Raw genomic sequence first — 24,703 nt, 5'->3', positions numbered from 1 at the left:
TCTATTACAAATTTCTATATAATTCAAGCAGATAATCATACGTGTAAGTAATTTGAAACTTAAAAAATTTTCATATGCATCTTCGTCAGTACAAATATATTATACAATAACCTTTACGGAAATGCTATGTCTGCTGACCAAACCTGACCTGTGATATGAGCAGTTTATGTTATGACAAGTTTGGTAACTACCTGTCAGTGCCTTAACGTGGTAAGATTATCCACTGTTATGTATACAATACCATGTATAGACGCTAATCTCACGTTAACACTGAACGACGGACTCATGATCACGTAATGTGTATTTGATATGGGTGTCGGTGTTGACCCTGAACCGATAAAAGGTTTTACCTTAGTCATTCTGTTATAAATATATTGAACTTATTATATATGATAACTATGTTGATGCCAGATATATCTTTAATATGGTTTATTCTTAGTTGTAATTTATATCACTATACTATTCACCTATTTAAAATCTATCACTTATCTGCTTTAACTTATATTTCATCTCTATCGATCAGATCATTTATATCTAGCATGTTTGATCACTGACATATCAATTGTTTTTTTGTGTTTTTTTTTTAAGGTGAAGCACATTTCAAAGCCTGATAACCATCAATACGTGAATATTTTCCCCTTCGCTTCAATATTAATCATTTTGGCTATAGGTCAATTACATTATCGATTAGGGATGCTCCGAGAAAATCACATACCTGAGGTACTCACGTCCTTCCTCGGCTGCCAAGGAAATCACTAAACTCTCTGATAGAGTGAAAGGGAAGGGAAGTAACTCTGAGAGATGGAAAATTATGACGCTTTTCTAATAAAAAAAAATGTGTTGTCATTCTTTAAGTTTTTTCGAACTCTTGTGCTTGTTTGTTGTTCTCTTTTTTAACTTTTGGCCATGTCAATGAATGTGTTAAAAAGTCATTTATACGTCGGTTCAATTTAATTGATATCTGAATTTCTTATGCTATTTTCCCCCGAAGCAGTTTGAAGACAGCAGTAATATGAGCCCCGGGCTAACATTTGACATTTCTTATGTCAACATATGTGCGTACGTGTGAATGTAATTCTTTAAGGCGATATTTACTTAGATGTAGACCATGATATCCTATTATGATAACAGTGACAAACAAATCAATAACTTTGAGGCTAGCATTTATTCTTAACTTTATTCATTGACATTTTAGGAAACTATATAGGAACTTGAAAAAATACACAGGGATGAAGAGTAATACGCTATCACAGGTATGCATAGTTTTTTTATCATGTTAAAAATAATTCAATTCCAATTCCATAAAATGAAACATAGAACATGGGTAAAGCTCAGACCAATCATATTTTTCAATATCCCTAAGATGTTCCTAATTTAAAACACAAGTAAATTTGTTTGAACATTTAACAAAATGTTTATTTAAGGATGAAATATTTAATTATATTGAAAAAGATATATAGTAAAATGAAAATGAATTGTGTGCCTTCCGGTATTTCACTTTGATCACTTATCAAACATACCTAATGTTGGAATTCAGTTTACAACCAATTACAACCAATACAACAATCGTCTTTTTATCTATACTTGTACATGTTCAGGTAAAAACAATTTCTTACTACTGCAACTTGGAAAAAAAATTCAAAACCAAAAAAAAAACAAAAAGACAAAACAAAACAGATAATCTAAAGTCATAGACATATTGTTTTTAATAAAAGATTTTATTTTTGTTATCTTTTTATTTATGGTTTTGTAATAAGTTAAATAATATCAGGGCAACAATAGCTTAGAAGAAAACTTTTTTAATATGCAAATTGGCGTTCGTCTGATGATCAGATCGCAACGTTTAATAAAATAGGCAATTGCCCAAAGTCACTTTCATTCACGCTATAATGCATCTGTAGTAACTGACGGTTCTGAGAAATCTATGTTGGAATTAACGTCTATGCTAAACTCTCTGATTCGAAAAATAAAGTTCCGAAAGCACGGGTTATTTGGATCGTGAATGCAAAAAACAACTCTGAAAACACTTAAATTCCTGAGTTAATGTAAGAAGACAAAACAAAAGAATGGACATAGCTGTTCACTTTATGTTGTTGATTTGCATGAGATACCAAAAGCAAATCTGGAGAAAAACAATTACAAAGCTGAAATAATTAACGAAAACCTTTAAAAACAGAGACCTTAAACTCCAATGTAAAGTACCCATATTATAAAATCACTCCTTATCTCACAAAGTAACTTCATTATTCAAGAATAAATCCTTAATTCTTACAATGTCGCCATAAAACTTCAATATATTGAGTTCGGTACAACATGACATGGTAAATAAACAACATGCCTGTGAAATGTGTACTTTCTTATCAGTATGAAAATGTCTAAGTGATCAAAGGGCTTTGTGACATTTAGAAAATACTGGCTTAAAAAAGCACCTCAAAATCAAAAACATCTCGCCGCCACCATTTCAGTCCCAAGATGTCTTCTATGTGTTTTTGTATTGTAAGCTTAAACATTAAGGCCACCTCACTGTTTCGCAATTAAATTATAAAAAAGGGGAAAAAATAAAAATTAAAAAAAATTAAAATTAAAAAAAAAAATAAGTCGCTCAGACTAATTTTACATTGAATGTCACTGACCAATCAGAAAACCGAACAAAGTTACCGTGTGTGTCTTCTACTTTGCTTGATGTCAGAACAGTAGGCGATATAGTTGTCAAACTTGCTTTCCAAGAATAACGTCGTGTTGAACGTTATAGGAAGCCCAACAGACACGGAAGTGAAAGGTCCCTGTAGTGCTTTGCACCAATGGCTGATAGCAACATATAGCAACTAACGCCCTTGAACCCCTCGAATGATTTGTCATTCGGAACAACTTGCTCTGATCTATTTCGTGTTCATGTACCTTTAAAATGGATTGAAACAATGCCTTCCAGACAATGCTATGAAAAATGGACAAACGTGGCCGTAGGGGAGTTTTAGTCATTTCGTTATTAAGAACACTCAGATATTAAGTCCACTTTTGTCCAACCCCCATGGCTATTTTAATAGTGAAATTTAACTATGTGTGGATTTGTGCATGATATTCATTATACACTGTTAAAAAGTAAGTTGTAGCTATAAAGTAGATTAAGTTAAATTGATTTAAAGTAATCTTGTTTCTGTAAGGTAAACATACTGCACATGTCACAAGTTGTGGGTATCTTCTAACATACTCAAGCTTGTCCTTGACAGGACAATGTCGTCTAGTAAAAAAAGTAAAATTTTATCTGAATGCTTGCTAGGTTAAAGTTTATATTCTTCAAAGTAAGCTAAACTATTTATATGCATAACATACGTAAGGAGATAGCAAGTGTGACGGCATTGTTTTGTATAGAGAAATGTTTTCTGAAACGACTAGGTCGAATTACTGAGACGCTTTAATCTACATATCAGACAGAAAAGACTATTTAATAGCAGTATTTAGAAGGATTATATGTTCTCAACAATAAAGTAGTATCGTTACTCCACAAACTTTACACAAAATAAGTGTGGAGTATTAATGAATAATTTGTGGCGAGGAATTAAAGTAATATTACAGTCGAACTTCGTTAACTCGAACTCGGAAAACTCGAAGACCCCGTTTAACTCGAAGCACTTTGTCGGTCCCGGCAAAATCTTCTCTTTATTCTAGTAATCAAAACTCGGAAAACTCGAATTCGGAAAACTCGAAAAACTCTGTTAATTCGAAGTAAAAATTTGGTCCCAACAACAAAACATATACTGAATATGATCGGAAAACTCGAAGTATAAATTTTGTGCCGGTCAATTACATTGCTGATGCGCTACGCCGTTTTGCAATTTTACCGACAATAGGCTTTACAAGTGAATATTAATGAACAATACTGTAATTAACAATATTCATGTTTTAGAAAAGTGTTTATTGTTATTTAATTGAATGATAAAAGGTAACCGTTAGATCTTATAATTGATAGATATCGGCGATAAAAAGTGAAGTTCTACTCACATTGCGTAATTTACGTGTCTGTCAGCATTAACAAACACCGACCTGTGTATACACTCAGTGAAGCGGAACTAAGCTATAGAAAACAATCACAACACTGGCCCGGTACTAGGCTTAATGTTTTTACAGGAGTACGCATGAAACGGTCACCTGTGCTCAATTAAACCGACAAATGAGTGAAACAATTATTTAATTAGCGTCGAATTACTTAGGGCAGAATTAGTGAGGAGATGTCATGAGTGTCACATAGGGATAAAAGCAGGGGTGTTTCTCACCGAAATCATACCCGTTTCGAAACATAAAAAATCTTTGCACCAAAACTCATGAACTCGGCTATCTCGAAGACTCGGATAACTCGAAGTATTTTCGTGGTCCCATCGACTTCGAGTTAACGAGGTTTGACTGTATTTTAGATATTTAAATTTCACATAAGAATCTACTAATATTCTTATAGAAATTGTACGCCTCATTTCACATTCCCGATTTAAACGGACATATATAGTTAGAAAGGAACACTATCAATCCACCAGTGAATTAAATCCACAAATCAACAAAATAATTGTCAACTTTGTCAGCCATATTACAGGGTTATAGTAGTCCCTCTAGTATGCCGAACTATGGTATGGATGTCCCCAGAGGGGAACTAATTGTTCCCAGGCTTACATGTTGCTTCTGCAAAATATGAAATATTGAATTCGTCTTCACATTTTGGTGTTAAAGAATATAATGAAGTAACGTCAACTTTAGTTTAAAACCAAGTCCTTCGATTGAAGAGGGGAGGGGCAAAATTATTTGTGTTCTAATACAACCTTGTCCAGAATACTTTTGAAGCATTGAAAATTAATTAATGAAATTTGCATCATATACCTCAACCCAATGTACCGGGCATCACAAGATAAGTGGGTCAGTGTGAGCTTTACCTTAAGGTCAAAGGACAAATAAGTGCTTTTTACTGTATTTATTAGAGTGAAAACTAGAAACTTGCTCACCCCAGGAAGTGAGCGGTTAGCTGTAACTTCGCCTTAACGTCGAGGGTCAAACAAGTGTGGAAAGTTTTCATGTTTTTATCAGCATTTTTCCCACATTCAACACTTCCGTCGAAATTCGTTATCTCAAAATCCATGGGACAGTGGAAAATAATCCGACATATTCGAATTTCGACTCAGTGTCCAAAATAAGGTTGACGATTTCACAAAAACATATCTATAATTAGCACAACAATAGCTTACCAAAATTTAATCCACTTATAATGCGATAGGTGTAACAAATTATTTGATATGACTCTATATTTATTATTAGATTTATCAATTCAAAATAATTACCTATAGATCCATAAATTTCAAGCTCCTACTGCCTAGGTCTTCTTGCAAGTTATCCACAACAAATATTTCTTCTTCTCTCCTTTAGACTCGACCTCCGACACTTATCCTTCCTAGCCGTTCCTGCCCTTTACATACTCTAACACCGTGCCTTAATTTTACTTGGTTTTACCTCCAACTACTTCTTTAATTGGTCCATTTGTGTATGATTCGAAGACGTTCCAAAAATCTACGTCTGCGCCGTCTGATAGTCCGCTCACCTGCGTCCTGGGGGTTCCTTGAACTGAATATGTAATCATAACCATTATATTAAAACTAACTTATACATCTACGGCTTGCTGAGCACTCTCCCACAAATTTCCTGATTACGGTTATATCAGCCAAATATTAGAGTTATAAAAATAAAGCATTTTAGATATGATTGTTTCTTATCAAAATGCAATTAATCATAATTTCATTATCATCAACGAATCTCGGACCATTCTAGAAGATTCTAATTAATTTTCATTATAGCTGTATGCAAGCATAAATGACCAAGCTGTTTTATAAGCTGTATTTTGTTCGGCGGAATCTCGTTTCACTCCTTTGAACTTCTTATGATGATTTACTGAACAGCTGATCCTGGGGAGGTTTTTGGGTACAAAATGGGGAAAAAGGGAAAAATATATTGAGTACATCCACAAAATGGGAAAAGGTAAAAATATGTTGAATGCATCGACAAAATGGGGAAAAGGTAAGCTAATGTTGAGCGCATCGATAAGATGTAATACCAAATTACCTGGATAACTTATTATGCAATATCACATGTAGATTAATATACGAAACTTATAAATACGACTTCAGTGGGAATCAAATGTCAATGGCGTTCCTATTGGTTTATCTGGCTTGCGTATTCCAGTCCTGGTGTGATTTCTTGGTACAGCCAACTTTTGCAAACAAGCCCTCTGATAAAAAGCCTCAATGCACCATTTATGAAGAGATGTGTATGGTCACAATCAATCCCGCTGACACTTTTAAGGTCATGCCACCGTCCACTCCGCTTCTTCTTATGGATACATTACTTAATTGTAATGTTTTTCAGGCCGAGCCCATAATCAGTGTATCACTTGCTGATCAGCAAGAACACAAAGTGTTGTCTCAGATGTAGTATCACTTTCCTATGGGCGTGTAGCTTCAACTTGTATATTTTGCCTTTTTAATAAAATAATCACCACACTAAGAGTTGTTACCAAAACACGTGGTGCACAGAATTTCTTATATCATGTTCTAACTTTCGCATGGCAACAGATCTATCAGGTTCCTTGGACTTCATACGAATGGTACATCTTATATCCTTTGTAAGTCTAACTTTTACCCACTTTGTAAGATTACCAGGATTGCAATGAGGATTCGCCAGCTTCTCTAAACTTGTCCACAAACACTTGAATGCATGATTAACACATTCCACCTCAGGACATCAGCTTCCTAGATTTGTACTTCTTGCAAACTTCTGGCATAAACGAAGCTGTCAATATCAGCATTCAACCTCATGTAACGCACACCGTGGGCTTTATCAGTAGTAAAAATCCCTCGATAATTACAGCTGCTTGCATTTCCTGATAACTTTCATTTCAGTTGCGGAAGCACTGATGATGCCGAGTTTCACAATGACGAGATTGAGCTAAAGAACGGATATGATAATGCTTGCCACGAATACCTATATGCACCAAACATTACAGCCACGCTACTATTGTATTGTAGCAGGTTAATATTTTATGACTGTTTGTTATTGGTTTATATTGTATATATTTGTATTTTGTCATATTTATGTTCGTAATAAGTGTGTGGATGGTGTATGAAAATAAATAGAATATGATGGTGCATGTCACCTTAATGTAAGTCTGTTATGCAAGTTGTGTAAAGGTCAAGTAGTGACATTTTGCACTATTGTGTTTTAATTATTCATGTAATGACATGTGACTTGACATTAGACATCTGATTGGACAGTACCAAATAACATCTCTGGTTTTCTTCGGACTTTCTTGTCTTGCTTTCTTGGCACTTCACACCTTTCCCTTCTTGGGTGTAGAACCTGTTTGTCCGCCGGAGAAGATTGGTTTTCCTTGTAGATGCGTCGTCGCTTAGCCCGTCCCGTCCCTGTTGGAGATTTTTTTACTTTAAACTCCCACATAATCCCGTGGGAGTTTATATCCACCTTTAGTACAATAAAAACCAAGAACCCTAAACAATGTTTGTCTTAGAATCAGACATGCACCTGTTACAGTATGTGTGTTTATGTGACTGCTTAGACCGTCCTCCATAATATTTAAATAACTGTAATGCTATAGTTAAAGTCTTTCCGTTCAATCGCTAGTCATTTGTCTTTTGCTCCGGCCGCATATATTTTTCTACAATAGCATGCTACAGATCTCTGATATGATGCTATATTGAAGTGTACAAAGCCCGTCTTATACCAGATTCTTCATTCGTTGCTAACATTTTATTTGTCGCAAACACTCCATCACGAATTACCATGGATCCCCATAATGATCTCATGATGATTCCATAAATGAAGGATAATGCAAAGTTTATTGCTAATTTCAGTAAAGATGCAAGTGCATTGTGGTAGTCTCTCTGGTAACAGACACAGGTTTCCCCCCAAGTACTACCAATTTTCTAGCACTTCGGCATACAGTATAGTGTGAACATACCTCAGCCATATTATGTTACAAGTTACATATACTTGCATCGAGGATTCAATAACTATCAGGTAGTGATTCTTCTTAAGCCATGACCGAGAACATTGTTGCCTTTGCACTAAAGTGATGGACTTTAAACTTTGGACTCCCAAGATCTTCAGCCGTTCCACCACAAACTTCAGAGTAGTCTGACATTTCTGTCTTCTTCCACATAATTTGCTATTTTCTAACCAAATGTCTCTGTATTCCTTTATATTTGGTTTAAGTCTCCTTATATTTCACTTTACTAATGTGTTGGTGCATGAGCTACCGTACGTAACGACGTGTCCATTCAGACTGACAAAATTTGGGTTAAATCTTAAAACTTAAATCTTCAGTATAAATCTAAAACCTGGCGAAATATATTTTTCATTTCCAAACGAGAAAACGAGAAATAAAAATCTCAATCATTTAATGGGTTATATAGAAGCAATGAGAATACATTCATTCCGTAAATAGCCTACAAAAAGCGAATGAGACATGTGTTTGACAGTTCGGGAGCCGTAACCTAAATACGCATTTGGGTGCATTCTGATACATTGTTTCATTCAATCTTGGCAGCTTGCAGTCGTAAATTTGTTGTAAGTATATTAGCGACCATAATGTTAAAAATATAATTAGGTTTTGATTGCGTTATATACTTACCAAAAACTACTTTTAAGGCCTTCCAACACCTGGTTGAAATTTATTCTTTCACTCTCATCTGTTCACGAAAATATGAAATAGAATTAATGATATATTTATACATATCTTCATAGTTTTTTTTTATATTTCAGATGCGAGCGCAGTAATATCTCATGAGGTGCCCAGGTTCCGACATGGTGGAATGCACCCTGTAAAGCACGGTGACCGACGTTAGTGTGAAATATTGCATAATTCGTGATCAGAAGAATATCTTCTATTGCTCCCACCTATCAGAAGCCGCCAGGTTTATCAAAAATACATCTGTTCAATTTCGTTATATGCCAACCGCCGACTATTGCACATTTGAATGTTTACTTCAGACGTGGTCACCAAGCATGTACTGTGAGCGCATTGGACCTTCCCCTTCCTCCCCTACCCTGTTTTTGATCTGTTTAGTCTGTATGGCGAATGGAACACGGCTTTTGCTCTTCTTGCTGTTGTTAGGAAAGTATCCTCCTATCAAATAGCGCATCTGTTTTAAATTAAATATATTCAACTTAAACGGTGTTGGTGCAGTTCATTTTTTTGTACCTTTTTGACCAATTGACCAAAAAACGACTTTTGAAATGAAAACTTGTTCCAATGAAGTATATATTACATTTACTAAACAGTAAATAGATGTATTGTAAGGAAGGTAAATAAACATTGAAAACCAATTTTAATTAATTAATTTATATTGTTTTGTAATGGCAGCAACGGTAATACAATGGAAAACTAAAAGATAGTTATTACTATTATCCGCAGTCTGGATATATCATCACAATTTTCTGTGTATGTGCTTTTTCTATGTACATAATAAATACAAGTCCTATACCGGAATGCAGTGCTTGGCCCGCTCAACCACATAACAATATACATCCTCCTTCGTCACTGTCTCAGTAGTATCATGTGTAAACAGTGCATGTGGAACCGCATACGTGTGATAAGGGTAAGTGTAAATATTCATATGATAACTTATAGTTACACGATTCATGCGAAACTGCATTCGTGTAATGAGTGACATGTTTAACTGGATAATAAGTTTTCAAGGAGAACTGCGGAACTATTGGCCTATACAACTGAGATAGAACATATGTGAATGCCCATACGCATAGCTTATCGTGGTCGCTATATATAATCAAGACTGTCATGTCCTGACCTCGAAAGGTACGTAACTGGAATGTGTTTTTTTCTTATTCGATTTTTGTTCTTCATTGATAGCTTTCCGAAATAAAAACCTAGTAACACCAATATTTCATGCCCGCTGGTGCGCATGGAAGTCAGAGAGGTCCACAGGGAAGTTTTTAACATGCTCAAAACTTGCTCCTGAGCAGTTGCTGACGTTGGTCGTGGGTCAGTGACCATGTGGCACCAGTATGTGTCAGTGGCAGGCATCCTTTCGGGCGACTTGCGGGCAGGTGTTGATACTACAAACCTATTTCTTCTACTGAATGAAAACTTCATAATATACAAATCAAAAATCACTTGTTGAATATCTACGTTGTATATATGAAGTAAAATTGATCTTGTCTCATTTGTTAAGTAATAACACAATTCAAACAGAAAATTTACCTTTCAAATGTAAGCAGGGACCTACACGTAAGGAAGTATACGGTCAGAATAACCGTAATGCTTTTGTTGTTATTATTTTCAGTAGAGATGAAACTATTTGAAAGAAACAAGAATTTCATTGTATATAAAGAACATGATCCATCAGTCCTGACGAGCTATCAAATATCGAAATAAGGCAGTTCCCAGACGTTATTAACTACAGTCAAAGCATTCACTATCAAATACTTGGTAAGCAAATATGCCAGCTAATAAAACAATAATGGGTCTCATTTCAAAAAGAATGGGGAAAAAACATTTCAATAATCAATAAACACTGAAAGACAAAACCTCTATATATTTTTGATCTCATAAAATGTTTATACCGTGCTGTAACTGAAAGAAATAGTCCCCTCAAAGGAATTCCTTCAGTTTTCAGTTTCAGTTTGAAGAATTAAGAGCGTATTCAGATTTAATCGAGCATCATTAGATGACAAGTATAGCTCTGTCGCGGCCTTCGCCATCTTTCTTGATTCACAATAGTGGCATCTTAACACAATGCGGACCTATAAGTATCATGCTTGTGGCAAACAGGTAACCCGCAGTAACTAGGTCGGAATTATTACGGACTGGCCGAGAAGCTCTCGTGCGTCATCCACGCGCCTAGCACGCAGATTACATGGAACACGTGCCAGTACGAGTATCTATATTTATTTGTATGAGACTATTATATGGTTATTGATATGCTTATTTTGAACGGTATTTGCAATACATCAATGTTTTGTAAATAGCAACTTTGTTAGGAATTGTAGTTTCCCTCTCAAAATTTTTGTGATCTTAAGACTTTCAAATTATTTTTTTAATTACGGTAGCTTACTTGCAATTTTGTTTCCAAAATTCAAATTTTATACCTTTCAAGAATCTAAATGTTTGGAATAGGCCTTTTGGTTTATAAAAAAGATAAAGTTTTTTAGTATTTATATTTTTGACCAACCTGCTTTCGATAAAAAATTTAATATATCCTTATCTAGAGCCATATCTGCTCTTTTCCTTCCTCCCTCCAATCCATAACATCCGAAATCCAAAGATAACAAACGCATATGTGACCAATTTGATGTAACCAGTCATCATAACTTTAAAAATACTATTTCACACTGTATTTTGCAATTTACCATACTAAACTGTCGCGATTATATCCAATTATCCTTAACCAGAGGTTCATAGTCAAACATAAAGTCATTTTACATAAACCGGAAGTTGTCATTTTTAATGTACCAAAGGTATTTCTCAAGTTTGACTGTACCGCAATTCAAAAATACATATTGTAATCTAGGTTTTGTCTTTCCTCTAATACTTATGAATACTTTGTATTGATTTAAACTGACCCGATCAGTCAGGGGGCCGAAAGGGTGTGATATCAAAATGGTCATACAATAGGCTTTTCATCAGAAGTTTTTTTCTTTGACTAATCAAAGTTGACAATTTTGTTTTTCCTTAATTCTTCACCATCGTCAGTCTTATCCGTCATGCTTTGTTGTTTACGTTTGCAGACGGCAGCTGCAGGTGTATCACAAATACGGGAAACCAAACCGGAAACGGCACCATCCAGAAAATTTGAGTTTTTATCCCAGATTCTTTTTCGTAAGGAAAAAAAACACATTTCTTCCAAACCAACAATATTTATGTTCAAATAAGACATCGATAAGCGGAAGTAGCAAAATGTGAAAAATGAAGAGAGGCGTTACATCACATTCAAGGGAGTATAATATCACTTTCAAGGGGTTGTGATATCACTTCAGGAGGAATATAGTCGTCTGTTAAAAATAGTGATTCTTATAGAATGTAAGAGGCAATGATAACAGGTATTCAATTCAATTCATTTTGATCAGTTCCAGTTTTTTTTTCGTCAACCAATTTTAAGTTCTCAGTACGAATGGACGTATTATTGTATTGTCATTGCACTGTTTGGTTAATATCTTTTCATGGAAATTATAAAACTAGATATAAGATCAGACAAGATTTCATCAAAGAGCGACATATCACCTTTCTTCGTTATCATTGAATTAACGATGCTCAATTCAGTTGTTTTTTTTTATTGGAAAATTTAGATTAACAAATGAAATATATAGTTTCTTTTCAATAAATTAATTTCTTTATTTTATTTATAATTATTTATTATTTATATAATTTTTTATAACGTGATCTGAATCATTTATATGACTTCACGGAGAAGTAGATCCCGGATATGTTTCTTTGCTGAGGCTTGTAGCTGTAATTACTCCACGTCATAAGTAAAAAGGTTACTATAGTCTGTTGTATTCATACCTTTATTGAAACACGATCGATAAAATGGTCACAATCATACACTCATTCATCATTAAATCTTCCAGCGAAAGTTAACGACCTTATTTATCTTTAATGGACAACAGAAACACTCATCAATGCTGACAAGATTGATATATGGTATATATAATCATAACAAGGAGTTGGGGGCAATATCTAACCATGTCCGTTTAAATACTCCTGTTTATATCTGTTTTATAGAGATATTGCACTAATGTAACGCAGAAATGGATTCCCGATATATTCTTAAAGTATTTATATGAGTCTGAATGGTTTTTCATCTCAAACGAATTATCATTTTAATTTTTAAGGAATCATATCTGTTCTTTTTGTTAGTATATTTTCTAAGACTACTGAGAAAATTTGGAAATTGAAAGAAAATACAAGGACAATACTAAAATTGTGGTATTTCGATAAAGCGTAAAAAGTATATATTTACCAGGGTAAGTCAACTATTTGTCCTATACCTGATCCGTCTGAGTACCTTAGGTTGTAGTTATATACCTCGTTTACAACACACCTGTTAACATAACAAAGTTTCGAATAAATCATATGATCCGTTTACCTGTTGTATATGTCCCAAACATTATAGTGATAAGATAGCAGTAAAACGTCACTGTTCTCACGTATGTTTTATTATACAGCCATGTATCAGATAACGGATTCATTTTGAAAAAAAAAATGAATTAATACCAGAAATGAAAGCCATACACCACTGACATCAGATAATATAAAACAGTTGAGTAGTTCTACATAGCAAGCTGTGAACCATAATAGATCATTTCTAAAATAACATAAACAATGTTATATTAGCAAAATCTCTTGTTTTGTATTGAGCAAAATATTAATATGAGCTATATCCAAACGTCATTGTGCCCAAAGGCTATAGACAGATTACATGTTGCCACAGGTGTCAAGTAACCAGGTATAAATGGTATATATAATTATATCATTAGATCTTATATATTTGACAACGTAGACATGGATGGTCTGGCTACCTTGACCGTTCATCACGTTATGGATCCCTCATCTTTGTTAGAAATGGTATATAAATCCTTTTTATATCTTGATACTGGGTCGATATCCAGATACGCACCCTATGGTACGTATCTCACTTACACCAATAAACAAGAACACTATACTTGTTGACTTCATCTTCCTGTCATAAAACACCATGCTTCAACAACTGTCCCTTCACTCCGCTGCTTTGACATACAATGCTACTAAAAAGCCCATGTTTTCCACCAACTTTAACACTTACGCTCACTCTACGGAATAAAATGTGTTATCTTATTGGTTATTTTTAGTTTTCTTCTCCTTTCTTTGTATTCTTGATTTTTTTTTTGTTATGAGTTCGTGTGAGGTGAGGGATAGGGTATAAGTTACAACTTGATTTGTATTGCTAAATATAAATTCAAAACTCCATTTGATGATATGGCCCGACAGGTATAGCTACATTCACTCACACTAACCTCAGGTACTGTGTACATGGGTAGATTTTACATAATGTCCATCCATCTAAGAGTGTTTATAAAGACATTTGGTCTGCCGTCTAATTCTTTTGTTATTGGTATTATTTTTATTTGAGAAAAATGTCACATACATTAATTGGACAAAAGATTGAACAAAAGATTTACACGAATACTGCAGGTTCATTTCTTAAAATATTTTTGATGAGAGAACTCAATGATTTGTCTATACATATCTGTTGTTGAATAATTGCTGAGTGTCTTTCTTGAATAGTGCTAGTATCAACATAAAATGTTTACCCGGTTGTTAGGAAACGTCACGCTTTTTGCTAAGTAGGTCACAAGCTGTTTTTTTACACTGATCCTCAAAACACAACACACTTTTTTATGAACCGTATATTGCTGAACAAATGGAATATCACAAAGGAAGCAAGATACTATTTATTCACTCCGGATAGAGTATCGTTTAATGCACGCTGTGTACTGTATATGATACGATCAATAGCATAGTAAGTTCCTTATTTACATATTATCACACGTGGATATCTTTACAGAAGTACATATAAGTACTGGATAACTACTATGAGGTTTGATGATATTTTGAAAGCCGTTGGAGAATTCGGACCCTATCAAAGACGGATATACATTTTGGTCTGCCTTCCAATTATCTTCATTGGTGTATCCGACGTAAACAACGCTCTACTTCTCTTCTCTCCAAAACACAGGTTTGTAGAAAATCAGACACATTTATAAATACATGAAGGTGATCTTCGCAAACCTACCGCTACGTTTGGTCCTACGTAATCTCAGACATGTCTCATATCCATCTGTAGATATGTCTTATATATATCTATATGTATGTCCGTATTCACCTGTAGTTATGTCCCATGCACAGCTATAGGTATGTCAAATACACACATGTAGGTATGTCCCACACATACCTGTAGGTATGTCCGACACATTAAAAGTTATTTTTATCACATATTTCCGATATTTATACACAGCTACACGTACATAGATGAAACTTCATTCTTCATTACGCATATGTGAGAATTTCTAACATAAAATAACTTCCTTCCTTCCACTTTCAGCCACACCTGTAATTTGTATTACCTATTTCTGTTATACACCGATTGGTTGTCTTTCTATTTTTTTATTTTCAAATCTCTCAATAATCATGTAAGTATGTATGAATGTGCAATAAAGCCAGTCAAGTGACTCAATTAAAAACATGCAGACAAGACAGCATTTTGTGTACATTTAACATTAAGTTAATCGTTCTATGTTGGGAAAGATCTGGATCATTTCTACTGGCCATGAGATACCCGAGTCTATAAAAATGGTAGACACTACTTCATGTGTAACACATTTTTGTAAAGTAACGAGTAGTTTGCCCTTTGCCAGCATGAGATAACCGGATGTCCCTCCTGTTGTGGACCTCTGATTCAGTGCGGTGGCACTATAAAGTCGAATCACCTCTACCCTTCACACACACACACACGCACAAAACACCACATCATGCATGTAATCCATACAATCACCTCGCCTACTTTAGGAGGCAGTTGATAAAAGCAAGCAATATAAACCCAACCAACATGACAATTATTCAAACGTAAGTTACTCACAATCCCTTCTCTCCTACGCACTTCAATATAACATATACACAAAAGAAAAAGCTACCAGATAAATGAAACAGTTGACTGTGTTCAGTGAGCGAAAATGATACACAACAAATACCTGGAAAGAGGATTTGTTTCTTTCAAAATCATTGCATGTCAGCATTGTAAACCAAAGGGAGATTGACTCTTTATTGTATTTATTTGAGTTGTATATAAGTGTTCATATATGTACAAGAAAGAAAAAATTACTTTATGTTACTTTTAATGATGTGTGGCGTTATTTTGTTCCAGTTGGATTGTACAAAAGAAACTCAACTGAATAAAACAATTCAATACAAATTTAAAGATAGATACAATTACTCTAAAGCATAAATGTTTAATCTTCGAGATAGCAGCTGTTAGATACTGCTGGTGGAAGTTAATCCCAGAGAACTGACGTCAGCTATACATACTACTTTTTTTATTCATCCAGATAATGGCACGGTTTAGAATATACACATGCATTTGACTTTGTACTAAAACTTTGTACTAAATATATTCGATATATGGCAATTACATGATTGAATTATGTTGCTAGGACATTTTACTTTTCTTTTGACTTCTTTGGTTTTTTCCCCAGTCGCCTCCTAGGCTTCAAAATTTTGGCTCTTAGCATCACTGACGAGTCACAGAAGGACGAAATAGAGGTTTTTAAATCATTGTTTCGCTCCGCTGTATCTAACTATAAATTTGTATTTAAACATGTCTATTGTACTGTATTCACGGACTCATTTCCAAACGTGTCCCTTAGCTGTAATATGATAAGACATGTTTATCCTTTATATCAGTCAATTAATCTTTCATGATAACATATCTATAATCTGAAACATTTCATAAGACGAGTTATACTTTACTGGTGTTTTATTACAATTACCATTAGTATTAGGTTTACCACATATACAACAAGTAAATGTATCGTGTCTAATTTGAAACTTTTATATGTTCACAGGTGCGATGACTACAATGTATTTAGCAATTCTCAAGGGTACTCGGAGGGATCAAATGAACAATACGCAAACTTTACCGAGCAATTTCTACAATATGAGGAAGCTAATGTGTGTTTCACACATCTGTTTAACTCAACCGATAAACTTTTTGATCCTCAGCCATGCACGGCCTGGGTATATGACCAGTCTGTATTTCTAGAAACGTTCGTCTCTAAGGTATGTTGTACATTACCGATACAGTTTTTAATTTATTTCATTTAGCGTGTCGACATTTATGTATTCTTCTCAGCTTGTTTGTCTTTATTTCACCTAACTGTGTGCATTGGTATTACAGATAGTGTACATATGTATAATTCGTTTTTTTATATGAAAACGTGCGATGCTAACATCAACACAGCTGTATGTCATGTCACTATTACTAAAAAATGAGTGATTATCAAGAACTGGAGATAGTATCACTGCAATAGGTTTGTATTGAGAATCAAGTGAATGCGATGGAGATAAAGCTAATCTTGTTCATTGAAGTATCAAACCCTGTATGTTATTGGAAATTGAGATTAGAGAGTTCATATTTGCCATTATTTATAAATACGTGTAGATGGATGATGTATGAACATATATTGACGGTTTTCCGCATATTAGAAATGTTTTAAAGAAAATGGCAACATTATTCAATGCATTTGTGCTTTTGATTTTCAAATTTCGCTACTGTTTGAGATTCTGCATTGCAATATTTTCTTGGTTTCAATGCAACTGTTAGTGTGATCGCATCCAAAGCCTAAATTATCATTTAAACGATCTTGTTTTTGAAAGCATATCGGTGGTTTGTTTATTTGTTTGCTTGTTTGTTTGTTTTCTTTTCTTTTTTTGGGGGGGGGATGTTTTTTGCTTTGTTTTTTCAAATCTCTTAAACAGATTACAAATCTCGAATTTAGGGAAATACTTCATGATGACTTAAGCTCTTATATATTTCAATTACAAAACTTGTCAATGTAGAAACAGAGACAGACAATGTATTCCAGTTAGGAAGTTTAATAATTAGATTGACATGATTTGTAAGGAATAGAGCGTGATCCACAATTCTTGATGAACAAAGATGTAAAATGCATACATGTATATATAAAATGTTGCACGTGTCACTCTTTCATATTACTAGCATGACCTGGTGTGTGAAGATGCTGATATCCCGACCTATATGCAGATCCTTATGTACTCTGGAGCGCTGGCGGGATCCCTTACTCAGGGATTTTTCGCCGACAGGTTAAACATGATTAACTTATCAAGAAAACCGTGCAAGAAACAAGCTTTGCGAGTTTACTGAATATACAAATGTACCGTTACACCTTAATTTACAAGATATATCGTCAGTTTTAACTTTAATATATGCTACAGCAAGTTAATTAGATAAGTTTAAAATCTACTTATATCAATCGTGCACGTGTCATTAAGAATTCCTGTCGGTTAACAATTTGTAATGAGATACGTGTTTCTTTTCATCTTTCAGATTTGGTCGACAACGAGTAATCTGCTACAGTCTTGCCATTGTATTCGTGTCAGGACTTATCTCAGCGTGGTCACCAAACTATTATGCATTTACTTTATTACGATTCTTTCAGATCATGGCATCTCGTGGTGTTTACATATCATCATTTATTCTAGGTTCGTATTCTCTCAAATCAAAGATATCTACCTTATGATAAAATTAAGTGATTGCTGACATCAACCTCAAGACAATGCTGTGATACTGTAAAGGTAATTTAATTTTGAGGGGTTTTATTTTCGATAATGAACTAAAATCGTGAAAACTAACGACCCTCGAAAATAATATTGTTAGCGAAAACAACAATCCGTTTCATGATTTCTATTAAAAATACATTCCTTTTGCTTTGAACTATTGTAAAATACTGTTTTTTTCTAGTACACATTGTAGCTCATGATGTTATAAGTCATTATATAATGTCAACACATTTTTTTTATTTAAACACACATTATACATGCGCTTGAACAAATTTAATTATTTTTGGTTTTAGCTATAGAAATGGTTGGCCCTTCTAAACGTCAGTGGGCCGGGTTTCTGTTTAACTATCCATATTCTGCTGGGATCGCATTGCTTGCTGGTATAGGTTACGGTCTACGTCACTGGAAGTATATCCAGATTGCGTGTACAGCACCAATGCTGCTTTTTGCCATATACTGGTGGTATGCTTCTTTTTGAAAGGATGGTATCCAATATATGCCAAAAATTAAAAAAAAAATAATAAAAAGGATACTTGATTAAGTGTGATTGAATATTCCTCTTTTTGTCGATATGATTATAAATTCTGATTTTTAATTTTTAAAATGAAATTTCTTAACAAATTCAGTATGAAAAGGATTGTAGTTAAAATAATTGTATAGTACTTTAAATGCACTAAAGGACTCTTCTCTTCAATGATACCAGAGGCCAAGTATAGATTTGACATTTTAATGTTAACGCATTCGGTAAAACAACATATAGTACAGAGGGGGTTTGTTGATGATATGTCAAGAGTATTAAACGTTTATAGTCAAATATTAAGTAGATAATTAATCTTTTTTTCGCATGACTCTTTATTAAGACATTATTGTAGGATTATACCCGAGTCTCCACGATGGCTCATTCATCGAGGAAAGATAGATCAAGCCAGGAAGACGGTGCTAAAAATGGCCGCGTCGAGCAATACCATGAATTGTGTTCCTTCGCATGCGGACATGTTTGAAAAGACTGAGAAAAGATTGCAGAAAAAACAAAGCATCTTTGATTATTTTAAACGTCGTTCTCTGCTTTGTCAGTCAATCGTGATATTTTTTAATTTGTGAGTATGCGTTCCGACAAATATAAATGGTTATTGATCTTTATTTATAGTGATTTTTTTCTGCTTTATACGCGTGAATGTATTCAATGGTATCCATTTGTATAATACTTTTATTATTGTATATTTCGTTAAATAGCCATTTCGTCGGCACGAGAACTGTGAGGCTTCTCGGCATTTTTTATTATCATTTACCGGTATTTGGATTCTACTACTTGCTTTAGTTAGATATGCAAACTTTCTCCTTGTAGTTTTGTGGTATTCCACTGCTTCTATGGTTTCACATTAAATATCGGAAACCTGGCGGGAAACTTCTATCTAAACTTGTTGCTGGGTGGTATCGTTGACTTCCTCGGTTACACAATAACCCTCCTATCCGCTGGCAGGATTGGCCGGAAAAAAATGTACATATCGGGAATGGCAGTGGCTGGATTGTCACTCCTGGGAAGTGGTGTTACATCTGTCCTCGCCACAGCAGGTAATCACATTACAACTAGATCACCGTGCAGAGTTTTATTCGTCCTCATAGGAGGTGGTAATTACATTGTAATTGCCATTAAAGGAGATATGTTCTAAATATTTGAATGACATTGAAATAGTATTCTGTCTCATATTGATACGGACGATCCGTTCCTCGTCCTTATACAAGATTCATTGACATTACAATGTATATCCCTTTTATCAGCAGTAGGATTCTTGCAAATCGGCATTTTTTGTTTCAGGTTTAAAGTTTATATCTGTTGTGCTGGCAATGATAGGAAAGATTGGGATGGCAGTAGGTTACAGTGTCATATACATGTGGTCAGCGGAACTGTTCCCAACTGCAGTCCGAAACACTGGTATGGGGATGAGTACCTCAATGGGAAATATGGGTTACATGGCGGCACCAGGAGTTGCAAGATTGGTAGGTTTTTCATGGAAGTATTTTTATTGAAAGATTATATGCATACGTGCATGTATTAAATTTAACAAAATGTTTATTTTGAAATGTGATTTTATAACTTAAACATCAATGTATCATAATTTTGTTTTATTATTTATACTGAAAATAAAGTTTAATGTTTTCATGAAGGAAAGCAACTTTCTGTTGTTTCTATAAACAGATCTTGGTGGTTCCAGGACGAGTAGGGCGTGCAGTACCACTTTTCGTGTTTAGTTTCCTCTGCCTTTTCGCAGCAATTATGACATTGGCTCTTCCGGAAACTCAGAATATGAATCTTCCGGAAACAGTAGCTCACGCTAAGGCAATGAAGAGAGATACCAGACACAAATTGACTAAAAAGGAGACATTACTGGATTAAAATAATTTATCCAGTATCAACACTTAAGCATAGAATATGTTAAGTAGGTCGTTCGAATATATGTGCATCCATACCCCGTGCTGATTTTCTTTGTCATCATTTCAACAGAAGTTATTTCATTACCTTTTCAATTTTATTGATTTCTTTATCGAACGTTTTACATTTATCAGATTAATTTTGATACCCGCGATCACTGATATAATACGATAAAACTGAAAGAGAAAAAAAGAAATAAATAAAATGCCAACATGTCAATACAATTATAATACAGACACTGATTCAATAAAAATAATAAGGCAAAGATGACAAAAAAAAATCTACATGGAGAACCCTAAAAAAGTACAAGGGGGCATGACCTGGTGTTTCGGAAGAGTAAGCGTCTTCTGCATCATTGACGACACCAGCCATGTAAATTTTGGTAAATCCAAGTAAGTAATGTCACATTCTCAAACGAGAGCAAAGTATACAAACAGGCAAAATATCAGGCATCAAACACACTCTTTTTTCTGTACAACTCACTGCTGCTGCTGCTAGTAAATAAAGCGGTGAATATCCAAAGTAGAAATTTGAAAAAAGTACATGAAAAAGGAGGTTTTCAGGAAAGATGTAGGGAGGTTTAGTGGCAAAATTAAAAAAAAAAAACCTGCTGTAGCATGCCAGGTGCTCGGTGACTGAAACGAAGTGATTTAAATGGCCGCTTGTATCCTAATCTTTTCTATTTCATTTTATTTTGTCATGATTTACCTAATTATCTTTCTTATTTTGTTCCCTAACGATAAAGTATATACATGCTTTACCAAAATGAAGTCGTTTTGAATCAGATTTGCTCGACTTGCGATTTGATTTCGTATAATTTACAAATCACAAGAAAAAAGGGTGACGAACAGTAATGCTGCTTTCGTCATTTTCAATCTAAATGAAGTATAAAAGAAAATAATTATGTCCAAAACTTCGAGTACAAATAGCGAAAGAGTTTAAAAACATCTTTGGAATCAAGATAATAGGTACTTAAACGATGAGAATAATATCACATTTATCTTCCGAACTCAATAAATGCAGACACGCCGGCGAAATTATTCAATTAATCACAAGTACCTTATTTTCCGAGCTGAGGTGTTGCTGCATAATTTACATTAAAACTCATAAAAAGAGGCGATTTAAAACGACACTGACATTAACTTGATCTAAATCGTTGTATCATTAACCTTAAGTACAAAAAGCGGAAGTGTTTAACATTGTGATTGCTATAAATCAATGAATCAATAATGGCTGAGGCCATTTATATAGCACATAACATACTTTAATTGAAGTACTATCCATGTGTTCTTTGCAGTAGACGTTAAAGACAAATGAGCATCGTAAATTAAACAAGGTCGTACAAAATCCTGGAAAGATGTTTTCATTGGATTTCAATGATGCAAGTGTAACTTGTAATATGTAGACATAAACACTGCAGTAGTACATCAACTAGGTCTGAACCTTTGAGACAGTCATTGAGAACAATATCAAAGAACACATACCTCCACAGCAAACCCGCCTCCTCATCTCTTATAATAGGGAACACAGTCAAGATGTTTGCGTACTGCGTTATTTGTAAAAAAGACAAGGCAGAACTTGATTGTTGTTCCTGCGGAACTGAGATTTTCAATTTTCTTAGAGAAATACATCATTGTTCCGACGGGTAATTGGTGTTGTGATATATTGTTATTTTCATATTAAAATGAATTAATTAGTTTTACTGAGTTGGGAAACTTGTCACTCACATATTTAATTTAATAGAAAAGCATCGAGGGACTATGCCAAGAAGTGCTCGAGCACAGGGATTGACTTCGATCACATGAAATCTATATCAGACTCTGACTATATCAAAATTAACAAGCTTGACAAAACTGACTTTTTTTATAACTTTTCGGTGATGTGAGAATATATGCACGTCGGCGATGACCATTCAAGCATCTGTTGGAATTAATTGCTACCTGAATTGAAATCTGGCATATCAAACAATAAAATGTTAACTTATTCTCTCTATCCATATCTAGTTTACGATGCGCTATATCAATTGTAAGGAGGGCTCTAGTGGCGGCATTTGCTCCTTGTAATTTAGGACTGCGACACATAATCCGCCAAAATGTAATACGGAATCATACCCGTCCCCTGAACAGACCATGCTCAGAAACATCGGCAGAAACCAAGTCATCCTTGTTTTAGACGAAATAACTGCACACAGAAGATGAAAACACTAGCAGATAAGTTTTTAAAAACATGTCTTAAGCTTGTCATCGATTTATCGCTCTTGTGATTTGTCAATGATTTTTAAAAAAAAGTCTCGAAATTGATTTCTTTATATATATAATTAATGACGATACGCAAGTGATAATATAAAGAAAATTGCTTTTAAAAACACACAAGAAAAAGTTAAGTTAGCATTTTGCATAACGTTTTCACAGCTTAGCTGCTCCTCAGTGCAATGTTAATATGCCAAGAATCTATGGCGTCATGTGTATTGTCCACTTATTCGTGACGTTTTTTTTAACAATTTTCTTTATATATTCTATTCTGCATCAGGTTCGCTGATCGTTGGATACGCTAATTCTCGGATAAAAATGGAATTATTTCAACAACATTTGCCAACAAACCAGGTACCACATTATGTCAGGATTGTTTGTGCTATAGCTTATATCACCACTAAATCCTACTAATAATATCCTCGTCTCGATGAAGAACAACTGCGAAACCCGACATGTGGCACATATCGGTGGTTCGTTGTTTATAGACTGGAACACATAAATTGAAACAGTGAAACTTCTTTTCCACCATGAAGAGGGCAAAATCCTCCGTGTGAGGATTCAAAGCAGGCACGCATCTATGTGTTGTATGTACAAGTATCCATATTTTTAACATATACATAAGGAATAAGGTTTTATTACGACCTGTACAGTTTAAAGTGCAAATCACGATCAACAATCTTCGTCCTTATCTTTAGCCGAAGGTAGTCATTGGATTAATTTAATGCTAAGTGGAAAGAATGTATACACTTATAGTTATATTAATTGTGTACATGCAACATGCAAGCAGAAAAAATAAAGTAACCAGTACATTATTCAGATTTCACACGAAATATTTGCTAGTAGATGTTTTCTCGTTTTAATAGTGTGTAGTTTGATTCGTTTTCTTGTATTAATAGCGTGTGTAGTAATTCATTTTCACTCAGATTTTATACATGCGCTTTTGTGACGGACTTTTTCTTGTACTAATAGCGTGTGTAGTAATTTATTTTCACTCAGATTTTATACATGCGCTTTGGTGACAGACTTTTTCTTGTATTAATAGCGTGTGTAGTAATTTATTTTCACTCAGATTTTATACATGCGCTTTGGTGACAGACTTTTTCTTGTATTAATAGCGTGTGTAGTAATTTATTTTCACTCAGATTTTATACATGCGCTCTTGTGACAGACTTTTTCTTGTATTAATAGCGTGTGTAGTAATTTATTTTCACTCAGATTTTATACATGCGCTCTTGTGACAGACTTTTTCTTGTATAAATAGCGTGTGTAGTAATTTATTTTCACTCAGATTTTATACATGCGCTTTGGTGACAGACTTTTTCTTGTATTAATAGCGTGTGTAGTAATTTATTTTCACTCAAATTTTATACATGCGCTTTGGTGACAGACTTTTTCTTGTACTAATAGCGTGTGTAGTAATTTATTTTCACTCAGATTTTATACATTGTTTTGTTTTGTGAATGAAGACACAGACAATTTCATACACAGAACTTTAAGTTTGTCATGTAAATCTCATGTTCAAGAGGTCTGTTTAAGATACCGCCTCCCGCAGTGGTCCTCGCTGAACTATGTCAGGTAATCTAACGCACAGGGACTCGTTTCTATTGCAGAAGGAATGCAATG

At 34.3% G+C, this 24,703-nt stretch overlaps 1 protein-coding gene across 5 annotated transcripts; it reads left to right on the top strand.

Annotated features, from left to right (window-relative positions):
* Window positions 1-9,570: 9,570 nt before the first annotated feature.
* LOC132550248 (organic cation transporter protein-like) lies at window positions 9,571-21,887 on the top strand. Of its 5 annotated transcripts, none has more exons than XM_060214288.1 (12): window positions 9,571-9,644; window positions 10,353-10,495; window positions 11,794-11,884; window positions 14,610-14,780; window positions 16,663-16,876; window positions 17,817-17,920; window positions 18,165-18,319; window positions 18,691-18,859; window positions 19,270-19,494; window positions 19,743-19,969; window positions 20,214-20,395; window positions 20,595-21,887. In XM_060214288.1, exons 4-12 carry the CDS (start codon window positions 14,638-14,640, stop codon window positions 20,790-20,792), a joined length of 1,617 nt encoding a protein of 538 aa, XP_060070271.1. In that variant the 5' UTR covers window positions 9,571-9,644; window positions 10,353-10,495; window positions 11,794-11,884; window positions 14,610-14,637; the 3' UTR covers window positions 20,793-21,887. The 5 variants fall into 5 exon arrangements, with proteins under 5 accessions (XP_060070271.1, XP_060070275.1, XP_060070272.1 ...); XM_060214289.1 differs by having other exon boundaries at window positions 9,631-9,644; window positions 10,350-10,495; XM_060214290.1 differs by lacking the exon at window positions 9,571-9,644 and adding an exon at window positions 9,846-9,862.
* The last annotated feature ends 2,816 nt before the right edge of the window (window positions 21,888-24,703 follow it).

The sequence above is a fragment of the Ylistrum balloti genome, unplaced genomic scaffold (genome assembly GCF_031769215.1).
Source record: "Ylistrum balloti isolate Yb309-2 unplaced genomic scaffold, AGI_CSIRO_Ybal_v1 Utg370114, whole genome shotgun sequence".
NCBI lineage: Eukaryota > Metazoa > Mollusca > Bivalvia > Pectinida > Pectinidae > Ylistrum > Ylistrum balloti.
This window is presented reverse-complemented; position numbering and strand designations above follow the sequence as displayed.

What these genes read in the sequence shown, in the direction of transcription:
- LOC132550248 (XM_060214288.1), top strand. Translation starts at nt 14,638, where the DNA reads ATGAGGTTTGATGATATTTTGAAAGCCGTTGGAGAATTCGGACCCTAT. An exon ending in CATATCATCATTTATTCTAG is followed by an intron (nt 18,320 to 18,690) that starts GTTCGTATTCTC and finishes TTTTGGTTTTAG; the next exon opens with CTATAGAAATGGTTGGCCCT. An exon ending in CACCAGGAGTTGCAAGATTG is followed by an intron (nt 20,396 to 20,594) that starts GTAGGTTTTTCA and finishes TTCTATAAACAG; the next exon opens with ATCTTGGTGGTTCCAGGACG.